Source organism: Pterocles gutturalis, unplaced genomic scaffold (assembly GCF_000699245.1).
Source record: "Pterocles gutturalis isolate BGI_N339 unplaced genomic scaffold, ASM69924v1 scaffold30658, whole genome shotgun sequence".
Classification (NCBI taxonomy): Eukaryota; Metazoa; Chordata; class Aves; order Pterocliformes; family Pteroclidae; genus Pterocles; species Pterocles gutturalis.
In genome coordinates, this window is record NW_010126637.1 from 33424 (window position 1) to 49961 (window position 16538).

Consider the following 16538-nt stretch of genomic DNA (forward strand, 5'->3'; position numbering starts at 1 on the left):
CTTTTTTCTTCTTTGGTGAGCTGTGGTTAGTCTCACTGCCGTGATTTTCCTGAAAGTGGCCATATGGCTGTAGCATAAAGTCCTCTCTGCAAACATTGCCCTAAAGGAAAAAATACAAGTCTGCTAATATGAATCCTATTCTGATGTGGCCAACATCTAAAATTCTAAAAGAAGCTGTAACATGTTGTACAGCAATAGCCAAAGAAAACAGTTGTGTCTGTCTTCAGAGAACTGTAATAATATAAGGAAATCCCATTTCCCAATATATTGAGTTTTTCTGTGAGTAATTGGGTAAGATCTGAAGAAATGAGTTCAAATCACAGTCTTCTTGGAAAAAACTATTAATCTTAACCATATGTGAATATTTTACAGATATGTTATTATACAAAAAAACCCATAGAAATGTTCACACAGAAATGTTTGAACTGAAATTTAAAACCTTTTAAGATGTGATACTGGAAAGAGCCATTTCTTGACCTGTTCCATTTTATTACGTAAAGAAGTCTCATACTTCAAATGCAGCCCTCCGAAGTGAGGGAGTGTCCACAGATGCAACCGGTATACGTGCTTGAGCTTCCCTTTTTCTTTCTAGAACATCATACTGGCCATCCCAGAGCAGGATGCTGGATTAGGCTGAATAAATAGGCTTAATAGAGAAATTTTAAATCCAGAATCAGATTAGGTTAAAAGAATCCAGTATCCTTACCTAAAAATTAACTTTAGATATTCTGAAGGAAGAAGGGGGAAAAATTGTGTTAGCACAGATGAAATTTGTCACGTATCCTTCACTAGATAGGATGACCCAGGTATTTCTCAACTGTGTGAGCATTTTTTTCTTTGCTCTGTGTTGTACCTTCATGTAGGACAATGGAGGGAAGGTAAGAATTACTCCCCACATTACTGTCCTCCTGATTTGCAGTGTTGAATGTAAACATACTCCAAACAAAACCCTTCATAGGCACTTAGGAACAGATTCCTCTTGAAGGTCCTCTGTATAGCTACCAAAGTGTCCTTCCCAAGTTGTGTTAAAACTACAGGCTTGCAGATAATCCATCCTAATTTTTTGTAAGCATTTTTTAGAATTTGAATCTTCATAGCTTTATCTCACAGTTCCTTCAAATTCTTGTGATTTAGTGCAATGGGTTTCATTTTATGTAAGAGCAGCAACAGAAGTCCTTGATTAGCGTCTGGAGGAGGAAAAAGTTAAATTCTGTATTCAGATATGATTCATGAGTTGGTGGTTAAAGAGAATACTTTATACAAAAAAACAGCAACAGCAATAACAACAACAAAAAAAAACTCCGTAAAGCCCAGAACCTTGAAGGAGGCAAGAAGTGTTCATTGGAAAAGAGAACTCAGGATGTACGTAAGGATCAGGACCAACATTAAAACCTTAGTGGTAGGCAGGGCAGTGCTGGCACTGGACCAGTACACCTTTCGTTCTTTGAGAGGCTGAACAGGCCGGAAATTTTCAGTCATGTACGTTGAATTCTTCCCACCAAAGCGGACTGCTGAAAATTGAGAAATCTGCAGGCATTAAAAAAAAAAAAAAAAAAAAAAAAAGAAGAAGAGAGAGATTGTTAAATCCTTTTTCCATGGAACACTGGGAATTGGGATATTATAAATCTGCAGTGCCTTACTTTGTGGCATTGCAGGAAACAATGTGCTGGAGGCTACTGCCAGAGGTTACCAACAGGTGACTTCTTTAATCTTGGAAATCATGGGGACTTCCTTTCTGTGCGAGCCAAATGCTTTGCCCAGCTCAAGGACCTGGTTACGCCAGTCCTCTTGACGCACACCGTCCTGTCCTTGTGCATCACGTCACAGTGACACAAAGTAAGGGGACTAGGATTTCTTTCTTTGCTTCCAATTTCTAACTGCTTGCGGCACGACGCTGGCCCAGAGCAAGCAGAGGCTCCCTCTCTGTACGGGGCTGTGCCGACTCGTGCAGCTGAGCATTGCCCTGTGCCTGAAGTGACCATCAGCACGCTGCAGTAAGGCTCGAAAATACAGGGGCTGGCTCTGGGCCAGGCTGTGCTGGCTAGTGGCATTGCTGAGAGTCCACTCCAGGACATCTGAATTTTTTAACCATGTACTCCATCAACTGAACAATCTGTGTTTTAGAGGCAGTCATGATTCAGTTCCTCTCTATAGGACAAAAATGGGTTGCTTAAAGCTGGTGCAGATAGGCTCAAAGTTTGGATTTTGAAGCATTCTGTTCTGGTATTGTAATTCTTATGACAATAGGAGAAAAGCAGTGAGATTTGGGGGTGAGCAAATGACTACAGTGGAAACGCTGCTGACGAAGAGCTGATCTAGGTGTTGACCTGTGGGGTTTTTTGGCTTTCTTTTAATATCGTAATTTCCCCTTCCTCCCCCTTTCCTGCCATTTTTAAGAGATGATTTAATAGGGTCAAAAACTGGCACTAGGGACTATGTTTAGGCTGATGTCAAGCGAGTGTGTGTGTCGTAGGAACGAAGCAGTGGAGCAGTTAACATGTCTGTATCGAATCGTGTGATTTGGCCGTGCAGGTGGCTGAAGGGGCAAATAACCATAAGTGGACTTTCCAGGTTATGCCTCTACAACTCACCTGAGAAAGGCTGAGTTCAATTGGCTTCTCAAATACTGTCCAGATGACACCTTCATAGCAGTCGGGAGTGGTGAGGGAGCCCTCATACCGATAGTACCTTCCAAGGTCTTCCTCAGGTGGGAGAAGAGAACTCAGCGGCAAAGGCTCCATCTGTGCTGTTTGCCCTGGACAAACCACATGGAAATTATGGCTTGTGACAAGCGTGGCTGCAGGCATTGCTCACATTTGTGTTCAAATGCGGCTGCTGCTCGTGACTGTGTAAAGCCTCATCCCCATGTGCGCTTCCCACGGTGCAAAGCCTCATCCCCACGCACACTGCTTGGGAAATCCCTGGCTGCCGGCTGCGGGGTCCCGCAGAGCACAGGGTACACACACCTCTCGTGTTAACAGTCTGGGTGTTTTTCTCCTCACTTTGCTTCCTCCTGCAGAAACAGGAATACTTACTCATTCTGGTGTAAGAGTTCACTGCAAATGTGGAGAACTAGATGTTCTCCCACCTGGGATGCTCTGACTGCTTGAGAAACAAACCTTTATCTTTTGGCTTTGACTTTCAAGTAATAACCTACTACAACTAGAACAGGATGGACCATGAACTACCTGGGAGCATATGTGCTCGAAATAAATATATCTTTGCGTTTTGACGAACACAAGTGTCTTACCTTTTGTTTCGATATTCTCTAATTCATTTATTAGAGGTGCATAGCTTTTATTTTCTTCTTCAACCTGAAATTGAAACATTTTGATTCCAAATCATGCATTTCTCAACAATTGGTTGCTTTAAATTAATTGTGAATAAAACAGAAAAGAACCACAAGACTAAAAGATAACAACAAGCAGAATATAGAAAAGGGTAAAGGACCAAAGCGCTGGCACTGAATGCTTAGCTCTTAGTCTGCTGCGACATCAGTGCAGTCAACCACTCAGCCAAATTGATTGTAGATTACAGATGGGCAATTAAAAATTTGGCTACCTACCTTTATAAAGAATGCTAACACAGCCACACCATCTGCATTTTTCTTTGCTTCTGTTATATCTGAAACATCTTCTCTTATGTGGACAACGTGAAGCTGTAACACAACAGTCAAGGCCAGTTATTTGCTCGTTTTCTTCCACGGTTGGTTGTTGTAAGTGCAGCCTGGCTGCTTCTCTGCACCCGGGCTGTGCTGGGGCCAGAGCTGCTGCCGAACCCTTGGCCTGAAGCACTGTGCAATGAGTGGGCTCGAACCTGAAACTTAACTCATCAGCAGTAATATCAGTTCACACATCTCCCCAGAAAGTGAAGAGCTCTGTGGACTGCTGCAACCCTCAACTTTCAGCCTGTGCGCTGGAACAGGCAGATTTTTATGTCATGGTTTGAAAGGGGGGTGGTTTCCTTCCACCGATCCGTCTGTATCAGCACTGGCAGCTTGTCTCGCCTTGAGGGGAGGTTTGGGGTTTTTTGTTGTTGTATAGGTTGATTCATGGTTGCAGTCCCAGAAGTGAATCTATAATCTGAAGAAGCAGTGTGAGAGTGTAACCAGACTGTATAGACTTTTAAATATTTCTCCTCCCAAAGGCTACATAATTCCAGAGCCGTTGTCTCTCCTGGGCCTTTGCTGTGCAAAACTAGTGGGTTTTCCTGAGTGTTCTGCTTAGCAAGCAACATATCCCTGGTTCTTCATTGCCCCTGTTGGGTTTTCCTAGAAGAACTAGCCAATAGGTTTTGTGCAACAGTGTCTCAAAAAGCCAGAGTTCTTGAATCAAAGCCATAATCCACAGTCTCACCTACCTCCATGGCTTGTTTTTCTCCATCTATGCTGTGCTCTGACCCCACAAGGTATTGCTGCACGCCTTTGGTTCCCCAGTGGAAATGAAATTCTATCGCCTTGTATTTTCTTCCCAGACCTCCGCCTCCGATTTTAGGGGATGTGCTTAATGTTACTTTAACTGGGGAAAACAAATAAGTAGGTTTTTTTAAAAAAAAAGATACATTAATAATATTTGATTGAATACAATCAATTTGGTGGTACTTGTTTCCTTTTGTAAAATGGAGGAAAAGGGCAGAGTACTGCTTTAGATTGTTCTGAGGAAAGGGTGTGATAGGTGTTTATGGCATCCATTGATAAATCTTTTGGAGTTTTATCAGTTAATTACATTTTGAAGAAAACAGGGTAATAGACTGTTTTCCTTGATTGCACTGAGGGGATTTGAAGGGATTTGTTCGCTGCCATTTTAACCCCAGGAGTCAGAGCTACTTATGCTTTTCAGAAGACCCTATATTCCTTAATTTTTTGTCTAGAAGAGGTCCCTCTAGCCAAGTATTCTTAAAAGAAAACTTGATCACAGTTAATTTGTTTTTTAAGCATAATTTTTATCTCCTATTGTCTGCTCTGTAACATTTATTTCAGGCAGGATTTAAAGACACTATGATTAAGTTCAAGCTGTATATCTGTTCTGCTTTAATTCAGACAAGTGTTGCTGCGTAAGCCTAAACCTCTAAGTCATTATATCTATATTATGTGACGTTTGATCTCTTGCTAAGAGCAAACCAAAATGTTCTTAGAAGATATTTTTTTCTAGCTATAAATCACTATCACTTCCTGTACTTGAGACATCTGGGATATATGTTTTAGATTTAGTTATTAAGACCTCTGCATTAAGCATGGTACTTTTCTTTCCATGGAAGGATTTTGACCTGCATTGAAGCCCCAGAGATTTCATTTCTGTTCTGAATTCCAAATGAGTTAGAAGCTTGTGCGAGTCATTTAGTGACTTTGCTTTTTTATCTGTAAATGGAGGAGTAACATATCTTTGTTGTTTTTTTTTTTTTTAATTTAGATTGTAGAACCTTTGAAACACTGACCTTTGCTATCTGCTCATCATTGAACATAATGATAGGCTAATCTCATGTAGAACTTCTAGTTGCAGCTGTAATCTAAGCAATAGCAGTTCCACTATTGTAGGACAGGAATTGGTTGTCCTCAGAAGGAAGAAATTTTAAAAGCCCAGATGAAAAACCTAATCCTTTTGCAGGTCTGGGAAAGATTAAAATTCTGACCAATCATTATGAATATTAATTTTTATGTAAAAGATGTTTCTATGCACAGTGACTGTAATATGGAGATTCTAGAATATTGCTCTGTAATGAGAAAGTCTTTAACCCGTATACCAGTGGAAAGTCAAAATATCTTATAGTCTGTCAAAGTACTGATATTTTTAAACTGGAATCTCTGGCTGTGAAAATTGACCCGGCTGTCTTCCTTCCTACCCTTCCATTTTAAGTTAGGAAAATATTTGCCACTTGCACCTTTCCATTTTAGGGATCTAGCAGTTAAAACAATCCATCTAAGATTTTAAGAACATCTATAGATTATTTTTTTTTAAAAAAAAGGACAACAGATTTGTTATTCAAGTTAAAGTAATATAGACGAATATCGTTGAAGCATCATCATTAGCATTGCTTTTAGTGAAGAAAAGTGGCGGAAGTGAAAGGGTGCTAAATTGCTGTTCACTGATTCACTGTTTACTGAATTAGTAAGTAGCTGATCAGCAAGCTCATGTTAGATTACTTCCACGTGCAGAGGAAACAGGTTGAGATTTCAGATCATTATTCAAAGAACTAGTACGACACAAACACTGCGAGCTACTGGTTGAATGACTTTCCCAGATAATGTTCTTCTTCAGCAGAATTCTTCTTTGTGCAGAAGCAAGGGTCAGAAAGGGCAAGCCCAGCAATGGAGGGTATCAGAGTATTCAAAAATATACCTCTGCCAAAACTGTTGTCCTAAACCCCTATACCCACCTGCCTCCTCGTCCTAGAGGTTGTTTGATTTAGAGATCTCAAGTTCTGTTTCTGCACATGCATAGACCCAATTTCTGCTGAGATGCTCAAGGACCGTGTCCAGAATCCAAGACCTAAATAATTCCCACAAAGTTCCAAGAAAACCTTGGGTCAGGGGTTCCGAAAGTTTCACTTCTGAACTATAGGGGTGCTATCTTATTTTTGCGTCCTTGCTTTTAAGTAGCAGTAGTGATATCTAACACCTTGCACAGGACATGGAAGAAGTGAATGGATGGTTCCAAGTGAAGGCACAAATAAATCCCATAATAACATTTGGCAGTACTTGCCTGTATGTCCATTATTTTCTATGTTCCATTTTGAAGACCCCTTCACATCATATCCTTCAAAATTCAGTGGCTTAAGGCTCTGGTCATAAATGACATTTTTGGTGAGAATATTGACAGGTGACTGTTTGTTGCCGCTGCAGGTGACATCTATTTGATACCATTCGTGAGGACCTGTTTAAGGATGAAGAAAAGAATTTCTTTCTGTAGACTACAAATCCTTGACAAAGGCAAACCACCCAACAATCAATATATTATCACTTGGGAAACTGGAGACATCTTTGAAGGAAAGGTCTTTGAATTTTGGAATTTAATAGAGGAACTTTCTTAGCATATGGCTTTTTGTACTTTAAAAAATATGTTAATGTACTTCAAAAATGTTCTGTTAAGCTTAACAGGAAAATATACACATGCAAATGGCTGTAAAATAAAAAGTGAACTACCACTGAGGTTGGCTGAGCTACAGAAACATATGTGAATTTTTGCTTTATTTCTATCAAGAGGCCCTTTGCAAAACCAAGGAATCCAAACACTAATGTGGTGATTGGAAAAATAAATTCTTTAGCAGTACCTTCGCAGTGTGGATCTTCACACTTCTGTGACTGATAGCACCACTGGGCTCCAACTGAAGAAGAAAAAAAAAAAGTTATTGAAAATCAGATGAATGCAAAGCTGTACAAACTGTCCCCCAAGACAGCACATGGGAAATGGAGTTGCCGGCTGTGATCCTCAGAGAGTGATGGCTGGCCACACAGTTTTGACAACTTTGTCTGCCCTATTTTATTAGAGTAAGATGTTTCATTTCTTAAAAATATAAGCAGCGGCTAGTAAGAGGTGAGTGCTTTGCCTGTTAAGTGTGGAGCATGCCATCCAGTGACTCTAGCTGGGTTCTAATACCAAATAATTCAGAAGAGAGCATAAAAATCCTGCAGTGGGCAGCTCTGTCTCTCTCCAGATCTCCTCCTGGTCTTGAATGAATCAGATTACACCTGTTAATATTCCTTCCAAAAACTGCTAGCATGGAGTATTTGAACTCTGAATGGGTTGCAGTTCTAAACAAGTTGGTCTTGAAACTTTGGCTTCTGCAACCTCTTGAAGCAAAAGTTCCACATCTGAATATATGTAGTGTTAAAATAAACTTTTTATCAGTTCTGTGCTTGCCATCCTTTCACATACTTGGGAATTCACTTATGCAAGATGACTTCTCTCACTCTGTTCCAGGAACTATTTTAAAGATGACTTGGTGCAATAAGGAATTTTAAGAAATTAAGATCTCACTACCCAAGAAATGAAGAATCTTCATTCTAACTCAGCTGTGATCCCACACAGATGGTTGGAAAATTTTTCAGTAGAACATCCTAATCTTGCTTTTTCATTGTCAGAAGAAATGTGAAATTCAGAGGAAGAGACCTGATTTAACTTACATATGTGTTGATCTACTCAGGCAAGTAAGGACTATTTTGTTTACTGCAGCATGCTTCAATGGTTGTAAGAGTAATGAAGCTTAAATGGACTTTAACAGGAATAGTTCTCTTTGGCTCTTGAACTTTGATCAATAATTATTCAAAACCTCTTATAATCGTGATTGATACTATAGCTTCTGTTTGCCTATGATTAGTAAATTATAGACATTTTAATAAATGGCTAATCAAATTTTAGGGATTGTTATGGAGGAGTCCTGTCATTAGATTGCTAATTGCCATAATTTGTGCCCTTTTATAACACATCTGCTGGAAGGCTTGTAACTGCTTTTAACATGTTTTTATCTTCATATCAGTAATATAGCAATAGCATCCATCTATTAAGTATTTAGAAGAAGTTATAAATAGAACCTTGATATAAAATGTGGCTAGCTATAAAGACAGATGGAGACTTGGATGAGCTTGTGGCAACTAACATAATCTTGAAAAAATGGTACTGTTTTAGTTCATCTCTCACAAAAATTAAATTTATGCTGAAAACTATAAATAATGTTGGCTTACTTTCTAGTTTAGTAAGTTTAGTAATATTGAGAAGAAGAGTAAACAACATTGCTACGTTCATACTGTAAGAACTGTAGTGATTTCTACAGTGTTGTTCTCTTAATATTTTGTTATTATAAAAAAAATGGTTTGAACAAGTCTTTATTTTTTGACACACTTTTAAACATACACAAAGCTTAGCTTCAGGACCTGCCATTTCTAAAATGTCTTGTTGCCTTTTTTCAGGCCTGTGTACACAAGACAGCAGCCCGACCTCCAGCAGCGCCAAGCAATTCCCCAGCTCCGCTGGAAAACAGCAGAACCAGAAGTTCCAAGCACAGAATGTCACCAAGTGCCTTAATGGATATTTTAATCAAAATATCAATACCAAATACCAGTAAGCCAATCTTTACAATGTGTGGTTATGTTTCATATGTGTGAATGTTTGCATGGATGAATGATTGCAGACGTATTTTTGGCAACTGCTCTAGCCCTGTGGTCAGTCTATGCTTTAACAGCCACTGTGCCAGCACCCTGTGATTGGGAGTGGTCTGTCTTTGGAAGTTATGTGTGCATGAACTTTCAGGAGAAAGAAGTGGTTTAAACAAATGTTTAAAGGTGGTAACATCTGTGTGGCACGAGAGGATAGTTACCTGCAAAGATTTTGTCTCAAATTCTTTGGGATGTGAGTTAAACCAGAGAAAGGTCATCAGGTGAGAAATCAAGGTCGGTGGAGGTATTCTGGTCTGTTTACTGTAAATTCTTGGGACAAGGTCTCCTGTTCTGCGTTTGTATAGTGCCTCGCACAATGGGAGCGTGATCATGACTTAGACGTCAAAGCATTACTGTAATGCAAATCGAATTTTACAGTCAATATGATTCACAATTAGGAGTAAGTGCAGCAGGTTCATTGGGTGCAAGGCTGTGAAGCTTTTTAGATTGTGACCATAGCACCACAAACATCAGGGACAACCGCAGAAAGCACTGTGGGAAGGTAAATATAATCAAATTATAGTGTCGGTGGTCCTGATACGCTGTCTCTGTACCAGAGGAGTGAAATGGAAGTGAGTTATGGAGCATTTCATTGCTGAGTCTGAGTCCAACCCTTCTCAAACAAACCAGCCACTGACTTTTTACCAGCTGATAGGTATTTGGCACGTTCTCTCAACTGAGCCTGGCAGTGCCAGTCACATCTTAGTAGATCAATACATGAGCACACTAAAAATCTTTCCACCTACAAATCAAGATGCTGGGGAGAAAAAGTTTAAAAAAATTTAAAAAATTCAGCCCTTGGGTGCCTATTGCTGCCTTATATCCAACACTCGTGAGTATTCTTCCCTTCTTGTTTTGAATGAAGTGTACACCAGATAATTAGTGTTGAATTTTTGCAAACTTTCTGCAAAATTCCTAATGCCTACAGACTAACAAAGAATTAGTGTTTTTCTAATAAGTACTTATCACAGTTGTGGTTTAGAAAGTTGGATGGTATCAGTGACGTAGAACAGATTCAGCAATTCATAAGAAAAAGGTCCTTGGAGCTGTCAAACCTTAAATAAACAATGAGCAACTTAAACATTGCAGAATGCCTGAGCAAACTATGAATTAAGGTTTATTGTTAATTAGGTTTGGGTTTTGGGTTTGGTATTTTGTTTGGTTTTTTGGTTGGTGATAATGTAACATTAGGGAACAGGATTTTTTGCGTAGATATTGCTCAGGAGAAACCAAACTGCCACACCCTGGGTCACTTACAAGGAAAATTTGCATTTGGGTTTTATTTGAGTAAGGTGTGATTCCTTCCTACGTACAGAGACCTTATATTGACAATGGTCCTTTTTTCCTTTTGGGCTTTATGGCTTTATTTCTGAAGGAAGAAGGAAAGATACTTGTCACATCCAGTCAGTTGTCTGTGGTCTTAGGGGTGATTATGCCCTAAGGTATCTTGTCTAGTCTAGTTCTAATTGTCGGAGTGGCTCCTGCGACTTCCCTTAGGAGACTTTTCCACAGTCTATTAGCCTTCAGTGTCAGGAAATGTTTCCTGTTTAATAGCTTACATTTTCCACTTGCTTATCTGCATCCCATCACTCCTAGAAATATCACTGAACCACCCTAAACCATTCTTTTCCCTCCCTGGTGTTTACAGCATTCAAATAGTTCTGTCATAATCTGTAATTCCTGTTCTCGCTTCATCCATCCTCTGTCCCATCTCTTGACAACGTGCCCTTCACCTTTCCACCATTTCCACATCAGAGTCTCTTGTCTCTCTTTCTCTGAAGCCCCTTTGTTTCAAGGACTCGGTACAGATCCGATCCCATCCTGCAGTCCTCTCACCTGACTGTTCTTTCCATCAAACCTCAGCTCCCCCATTCTCTTTCCTGCTGTTTATTTTATTGCCCAGAAAAATGCAGCAGAATGTGGGTTTTTTGGTGGTTTGTGGTTTTTTGCTTGTTCTTGTATCTGAGGTGCTGAAACCACGGCTGTGATATGAGCTGCCCCGGAGGGTTTCATTGCTTACTCCCACACCTCGCTGGTGCAAGTGAGTTAAGCCATGAGCATCCACACTTCACGCAGGACAGTGTTAGATACCAGCCAGGATTTCCAAAAGCTCCTTGCCTCCTTGGTGTCAAATAGAGACATTTGTATTGTTGTCACTATTGGAAGTGATATAATTCAGTATAAATACAGACCTGTACTTAAAATTGCTATATCATCAACTGGATCTGGTCTTACATTGTGTTATGGATTCTTGATTTAAGTGGCAATGCACTGTATCATAGGTGTCACTTTGACTTTACTGGTTGTCTTTTTTGAGTAGGGCTGAACTGGGCTGAAGGCCTCCTCTTCCTTCGCAGAGTTCAAGACAGTTAAATTTAGGGAGTCTCTCTTGGCAAGGGAGCCGTCCTACTTATCTCTGTTTCTTCCTTGTCAAATTTACAACTGGTTTCCTGACCAAAGCTGTTTCTTGGCACCAGAATAGCTGCAAAACAATACAATTACGTATTGTTTTCATTTTATTGTAAATGTTTTCAATTGTTTTAGCTATCAAGCCTAGCTTGGAAACTTGAGGAAAAAATGCCTTCAGTTGAGAACTCCCTCTTCTGTTCACTTACGCAGCTGGAGGGAGGACAGTGCTTCTGGCTGGGAGCCAGGCTCTTAGCAGTTTGCCAATGTGCTATTGTGTGATCTAGGAAAAGACCCTTAGGCTCTTTGGACCATGGTCAGATTATCTTAATTCCATAAAAGTTCCTAAAATCTACTTTGTCCTACTTGTTCCCCGCTTACTGCCCTACTTGGACCCGCCGAGCCGCTGCTTGAAGCCCGCATCTCCTCTGACTCAGTGATACAGGTGGTGCTCAGGCTAGCTGAAAATTGTCCTTTTGATTTGTCCATCCACGCAAGAGTTACTAAAACAAGTTTTGTCCCTCTGGATAAAGTGGCTGGGAATCTATTACTTTTATTTGTTGAGGGTTGGCTATTTTTATTAATTATATTTAATCTCCTGAAGTGTGAATGACCTTTATGCCACTAACTGCCTGAAGTACTGTCACAGTAAAAGTATCCTCTGCTGCTTTTTAGTTAAAATCCCTTCTGTATCTTTCACTGACTGACTCCTTTGTTTGTCCCTTTAGATCTCTTGTCACCCTCTTTCAGCCATGTCCTCACGGACAATTCCTTGTTTTCGGAGGCACACAGCTGATAGTGGTCCCTCTGCACTGCTGCTTTGCAGAAAGCCCAGGCTGCCCTGAATGTCATAGTTCTCGTCACTGCTCTGTTGTCCACCAGTTTCAAATTCATCTCTAAATTCTCTCTTAACTGCTGGCTTTGCAGCAGAGTGGAGGCGGACATTTTCTATGAAAATTGTAAAAGCCAGTTTTGCGTGTAATTTATTTTTAGCTTTGGTTTGTGTTGGACTCGTTCTATTTTTAGCTTGTTTTGTGAAACTTCTTATCTTTAGTACAAAAGACAAAGCAACTTAAAAGCAAGTGGACTCTAAGCCTGTCTTTCTAATTAATGAAATAGCTGAACACAAACTGAGCATATATACATAATTCTATTTATATATTCTTAAGTACTACACATCCTCAGGAAGTCCTGATCAACTATTTTGACAGGCAAAATCAGTTCCAAATGTTTATTTCTACATTTGCATATCTCTAACCATGTAAAAACAGACGTTTGTGATCATTCACCCTATTCACTTTGACCTGGAAATTTTGTTTTCCATATTGATATAAATCTGTAAGTATGTGCATTCCAAGATATTATGGGGAGTTAGCCTTGAAAATAGTCTTTATTGTAGTAGAGAAGCATTACAAGTAACCACTGTGATTTGAGCCCAGTGTTTATAATTTGCACATGTATACATAAATCACATGCTCAACAAGGTCTTTGTCTGTAGCACATATAAACTAAAGGAAAAATGCAGAGATTGGAGGGTTCTATATATGCCCTATAAACACTTGCAAACTACTTCCTTTGTGTCAGAGAGTGACGAAAATGTTTTTAGCTGTGACCTTTGATACCCTTGTAGCCTCTGTCATATATGTGTGTCCTCCTAAATTTGCTGTATCAGAGAAGGAAGCTGGCCTTTAACAACAAATGACTATCCAGGGCTAAGGTGATTTGCTTCTGTGGAGTATTTTGCTTTGCTTTGTTTACAACAGAGGCAGCATCAAATAAAATTCAGAAATCCCTTTTTTAGTATTTTAAAGATTTGGTTCAAGCAAGTTACTTTTTGGCTTTACTGTCCTTTTGTAGTCTTTTGCACTGGGTTTATGATGACTGATCCTATGGCTAGAAATGTGACTAAAAATCTAATGACAGGCCGTGAGATATATTCTGCAACATAACAAAGCACCTCCTGCAACGCCACAAACATGGGAAAAAAAGACTGTTCTCATGGAGACAGACACCTAGTTGAGGAACTGGACCTTACAGCGTGCCTTGAAGACCTAAAGGTATGTGTATTTGTTGGTTATTTGGCCAGCTAAGAGGAAGGTGTTTCATGGCAGTGCTTGTCTCTGAAAATGCTTTTCTGCTTCCAGTCTTCAAAATCAAAATGTAAGAGCTAAGAGCAATGGTGACTCAACTTTTCTGAAGTATCACAGTGCACAACTGGCAGCATATAAGAGATATTCTAGTTCTTATGCTGATACCTTTTGCTATAGGAGAAAGGAGAGTAATTCTTAAGCTGAAGCAATGTCACTTGTCACCTGCATTTGGCTTGTATGTCTGGTTTCTACCATGCTCCTGTCCTTCCCCCAGAGCTGGAGTGAAGAGCAGCAGGAAAGCACCCTGGCTGGGATGCTGGAGAAGGACGAGGTGATGCTGCACATTGCAGTTCTGCATGGGGTCAGCTAAACCGTGAGTGAATACAAATTGATGTCCACGTAGTGCACTCACACTAGTCAGGCTGATCCTTAAATGGAGCATTAATAATGTGATTGGGTCCGCTGTGTACACAGAAAATTGCTCACTCATTGCATGTCTCCAGAAACAGGCTGCAAGCTAGCAAACAATTATTTTGAACCTGGAGCTGTGACGCCCTTGGATGCATCAGCCTAGTAAAAAGTCTGTCTACTCGAGAACCTCGATGCCTATTGCGGCGTTGCATTTATTGTAGTAGAGCATGCTGCCTTAGCCGCAGCAGAGATAAAACAAAGCAGGATTCATCTCGTCTGTGATGTCAGTCGTTCATCACTAGATGCTAAACGCAATCACTCTCCAGCAGTTCAGAAGTCGTGCGTGGGGCTGAGGGGCAGTTGTTGGTTTCACATGCGATGGAGACAGCAGAGGTGATGTTATAATGCTTATGTGTGTCATTCTTTAAGAGGAAGTCAGGATCTGCAGATGAATGTGGATTACAGCAAGGTGTGACTGCACGGTACATATTCTTTAATAACTTCATACATAGACTAGTACGAAGGGAATCGAGACATTCCTGTTCTGAAACAAATTTAACCATTTGTGTAACACAGATATATCTGAATGCCACACCTGGCAGGCTACAGAAATATAAGACATTCGTAAATGTAAAATATAAAAACATTTCAAAGTTTATTCCCTATATGACCCTAATATTGTCTTGTAGCTGCCTTTCAGGATTTTTTCAGCAATACACAGTGTTGTTTCATCACCTGATGGGCTCAGTTTCCTGCCCCCAAAATGAAACAGGCTGTTACAGCTAACTGAGGAGCTACTCTCTGAATCCACTGTCTCATCTGCTGCTCTGCCACAAGCACTTTTCTGTCTTTTGCTGAATTTTAGTGTCAAAGGGAGAGTGAGAATGAAATTGTTTCAATGCCTTACCACTCTGTGCCTTGAGCTGTGGAAGGAAGTGAGTGTTCTCTGAGATTACAGGGTTTGCATCCTTAGATATCCTGGTCAAGCAGTCTGTGTCCATTCTTCTCTCAGCCATAAACCCCCTCCAGTTGTGAGCCAAATGTAACAGTGAATATGACAGTGGCTACACCTCTGTTCACCATAACAGTCCCTCTCATAGAGTTCATTCACTAAAATTTAATTGCAGGATCCATGTTTAATGGGAAAGTTCATTAGTGAAAAAAATTCAGAGTTTCAAAGATATTAAGTACTAAGTGCTGCTACTGGTTCAGCACAGATGGTAAAGCTGGAAGATTCCCTGCTGCCTGCTCGTGCAGTTTATGGAGCTGTTTGGGGAGGGGAGAGCGCACAGCCGTGTTGGTGGGTATCTCTTGCTCTCGGTGCATGCTCAGCAGCCTGGCAAATGTGAGCTCTTGTTTCTTCTGGCATACAGTGGATCTGACAATCGCGGCATGACTGATATGTGTGGGTGATGGAAGGCAGACTCAGATAAACCTTTAAATCTGTTCTGGCAGCTTGAACGATTGCAAGGAAGAAAGAGAAGAAAGCAATGTATCGTGCACAAAGATCATAACTTGAGATCAAAAGTCTGCACTGAGATAGTCAAGGTAACTACTCTGAGACAATGTCAGTGATAGCTTGTCAGTCCTATCTAATCATTTGTTGGATTAGGCGGGTGGAGAGAGAGAAATTCAGGCAATCCATACCTCCTAAAGCACCTATGGATCACTGCCTAAAGCAGCTATGGCTTACTGCCTTTCCTATGTGTTCTAGGTCTCACATTGCAGCTATCATTCTTCTTTCTTAAACATCTGAAAATGCAACTTTTCATCCCAGAGTATGTCTAAGTACAACAGCATCCCAATTTTGCCAACCCTAAAATGGATTTAAACTACTAATGTGTGTGCAATCTATACCATTAGAAATGGCAATGGAAGAAGTTACAGCATCTCTTTTTATGCTCTTTATAGAGATGTGAGGTATGCTTTGTATTTGAGTGGCCCTGAGGACACACTGGACTGAGAATTAATGCTGACAATGTCAGTGCCAGCCTGGTTACGTAAATTTTATATTTTTGAAAGTTAAAAGTATATGAGTAGAAATATAGGAAATTAGAGGAATCATGTTCTATCATGCATCAATCTTTTGGAGCACTAGAGCCTGGACTGTGGGAGAATGGCTCAGTCCTGGTCTATGATAAGGAAAAAGGTTAAAACATGCTGGGGTTCATTCCATTCCTCTTAAAGAAAATTGTTTTTTCAGTAGCACTTGGAGCCTGCTGTAACCCCACCACAAAGCTTCTAGATGGACATATATTACTGTCCTCTGCAATTGCTGTTGTCTGGATGGCACTAGACTGAATCAACCATTAATAAAACCTCTCTCTCAAAAGGGCTGGAATATTCCTGTTGGAACGTTGCAGACATTTTGCCTCTCTTCTGCCTGTCTAATAGCAGTACTGGAAGGTCACTGATTTCTCAGAGGAATCAAGCAAGCCATCTGAGGTGCATCAGTGCAGCTGCCAATGGAATATGCTAACTGG

At 40.3% G+C, this 16538-nt stretch overlaps 1 protein-coding gene across 1 annotated transcript; it reads right to left on the reverse strand.

The window, feature by feature from the left end:
- Positions 1-1338: 1338 nt before the first annotated feature.
- On the reverse strand, positions 1339-12043 carry LOC104459764 (carbonic anhydrase 4-like). The gene is made up of 9 exons (XM_010079054.1): positions 11944-12043; positions 11559-11630; positions 7267-7320; positions 6699-6869; positions 4360-4517; positions 3566-3658; positions 3251-3314; positions 2592-2755; positions 1339-1527 (listed from the first exon to the last, which is right to left on the reverse strand). The coding sequence occupies exons 1-9, from the start codon at positions 12041-12043 to the stop codon at positions 1339-1341; spliced, it is 1065 nt and encodes a 354-aa protein (XP_010077356.1).
- Positions 12044-16538: the final 4495 nt, after the last annotated feature.

Excerpts from the sequence above, each read along its gene's own strand:
- LOC104459764 (XM_010079054.1), bottom strand. The coding sequence starts at position 12,043 with ATGGACAAATCAAAAGGACAATTTTCAGCTAGCCTGAGCACCACCTGT. Across the intron at positions 6,870-7,266 it reads TGAAGATCCACACTGCGAAG|GTCCTCACGAATGGTATCAA; the intron begins GTACTGCTAAAG and ends ATCCTTAAACAG. Across the intron at positions 3,315-3,565 it reads TGTTAGCATTCTTTATAAAG|GTTGAAGAAGAAAATAAAAG; the intron begins GTAGGTAGCCAA and ends TTTCAATTTCAG.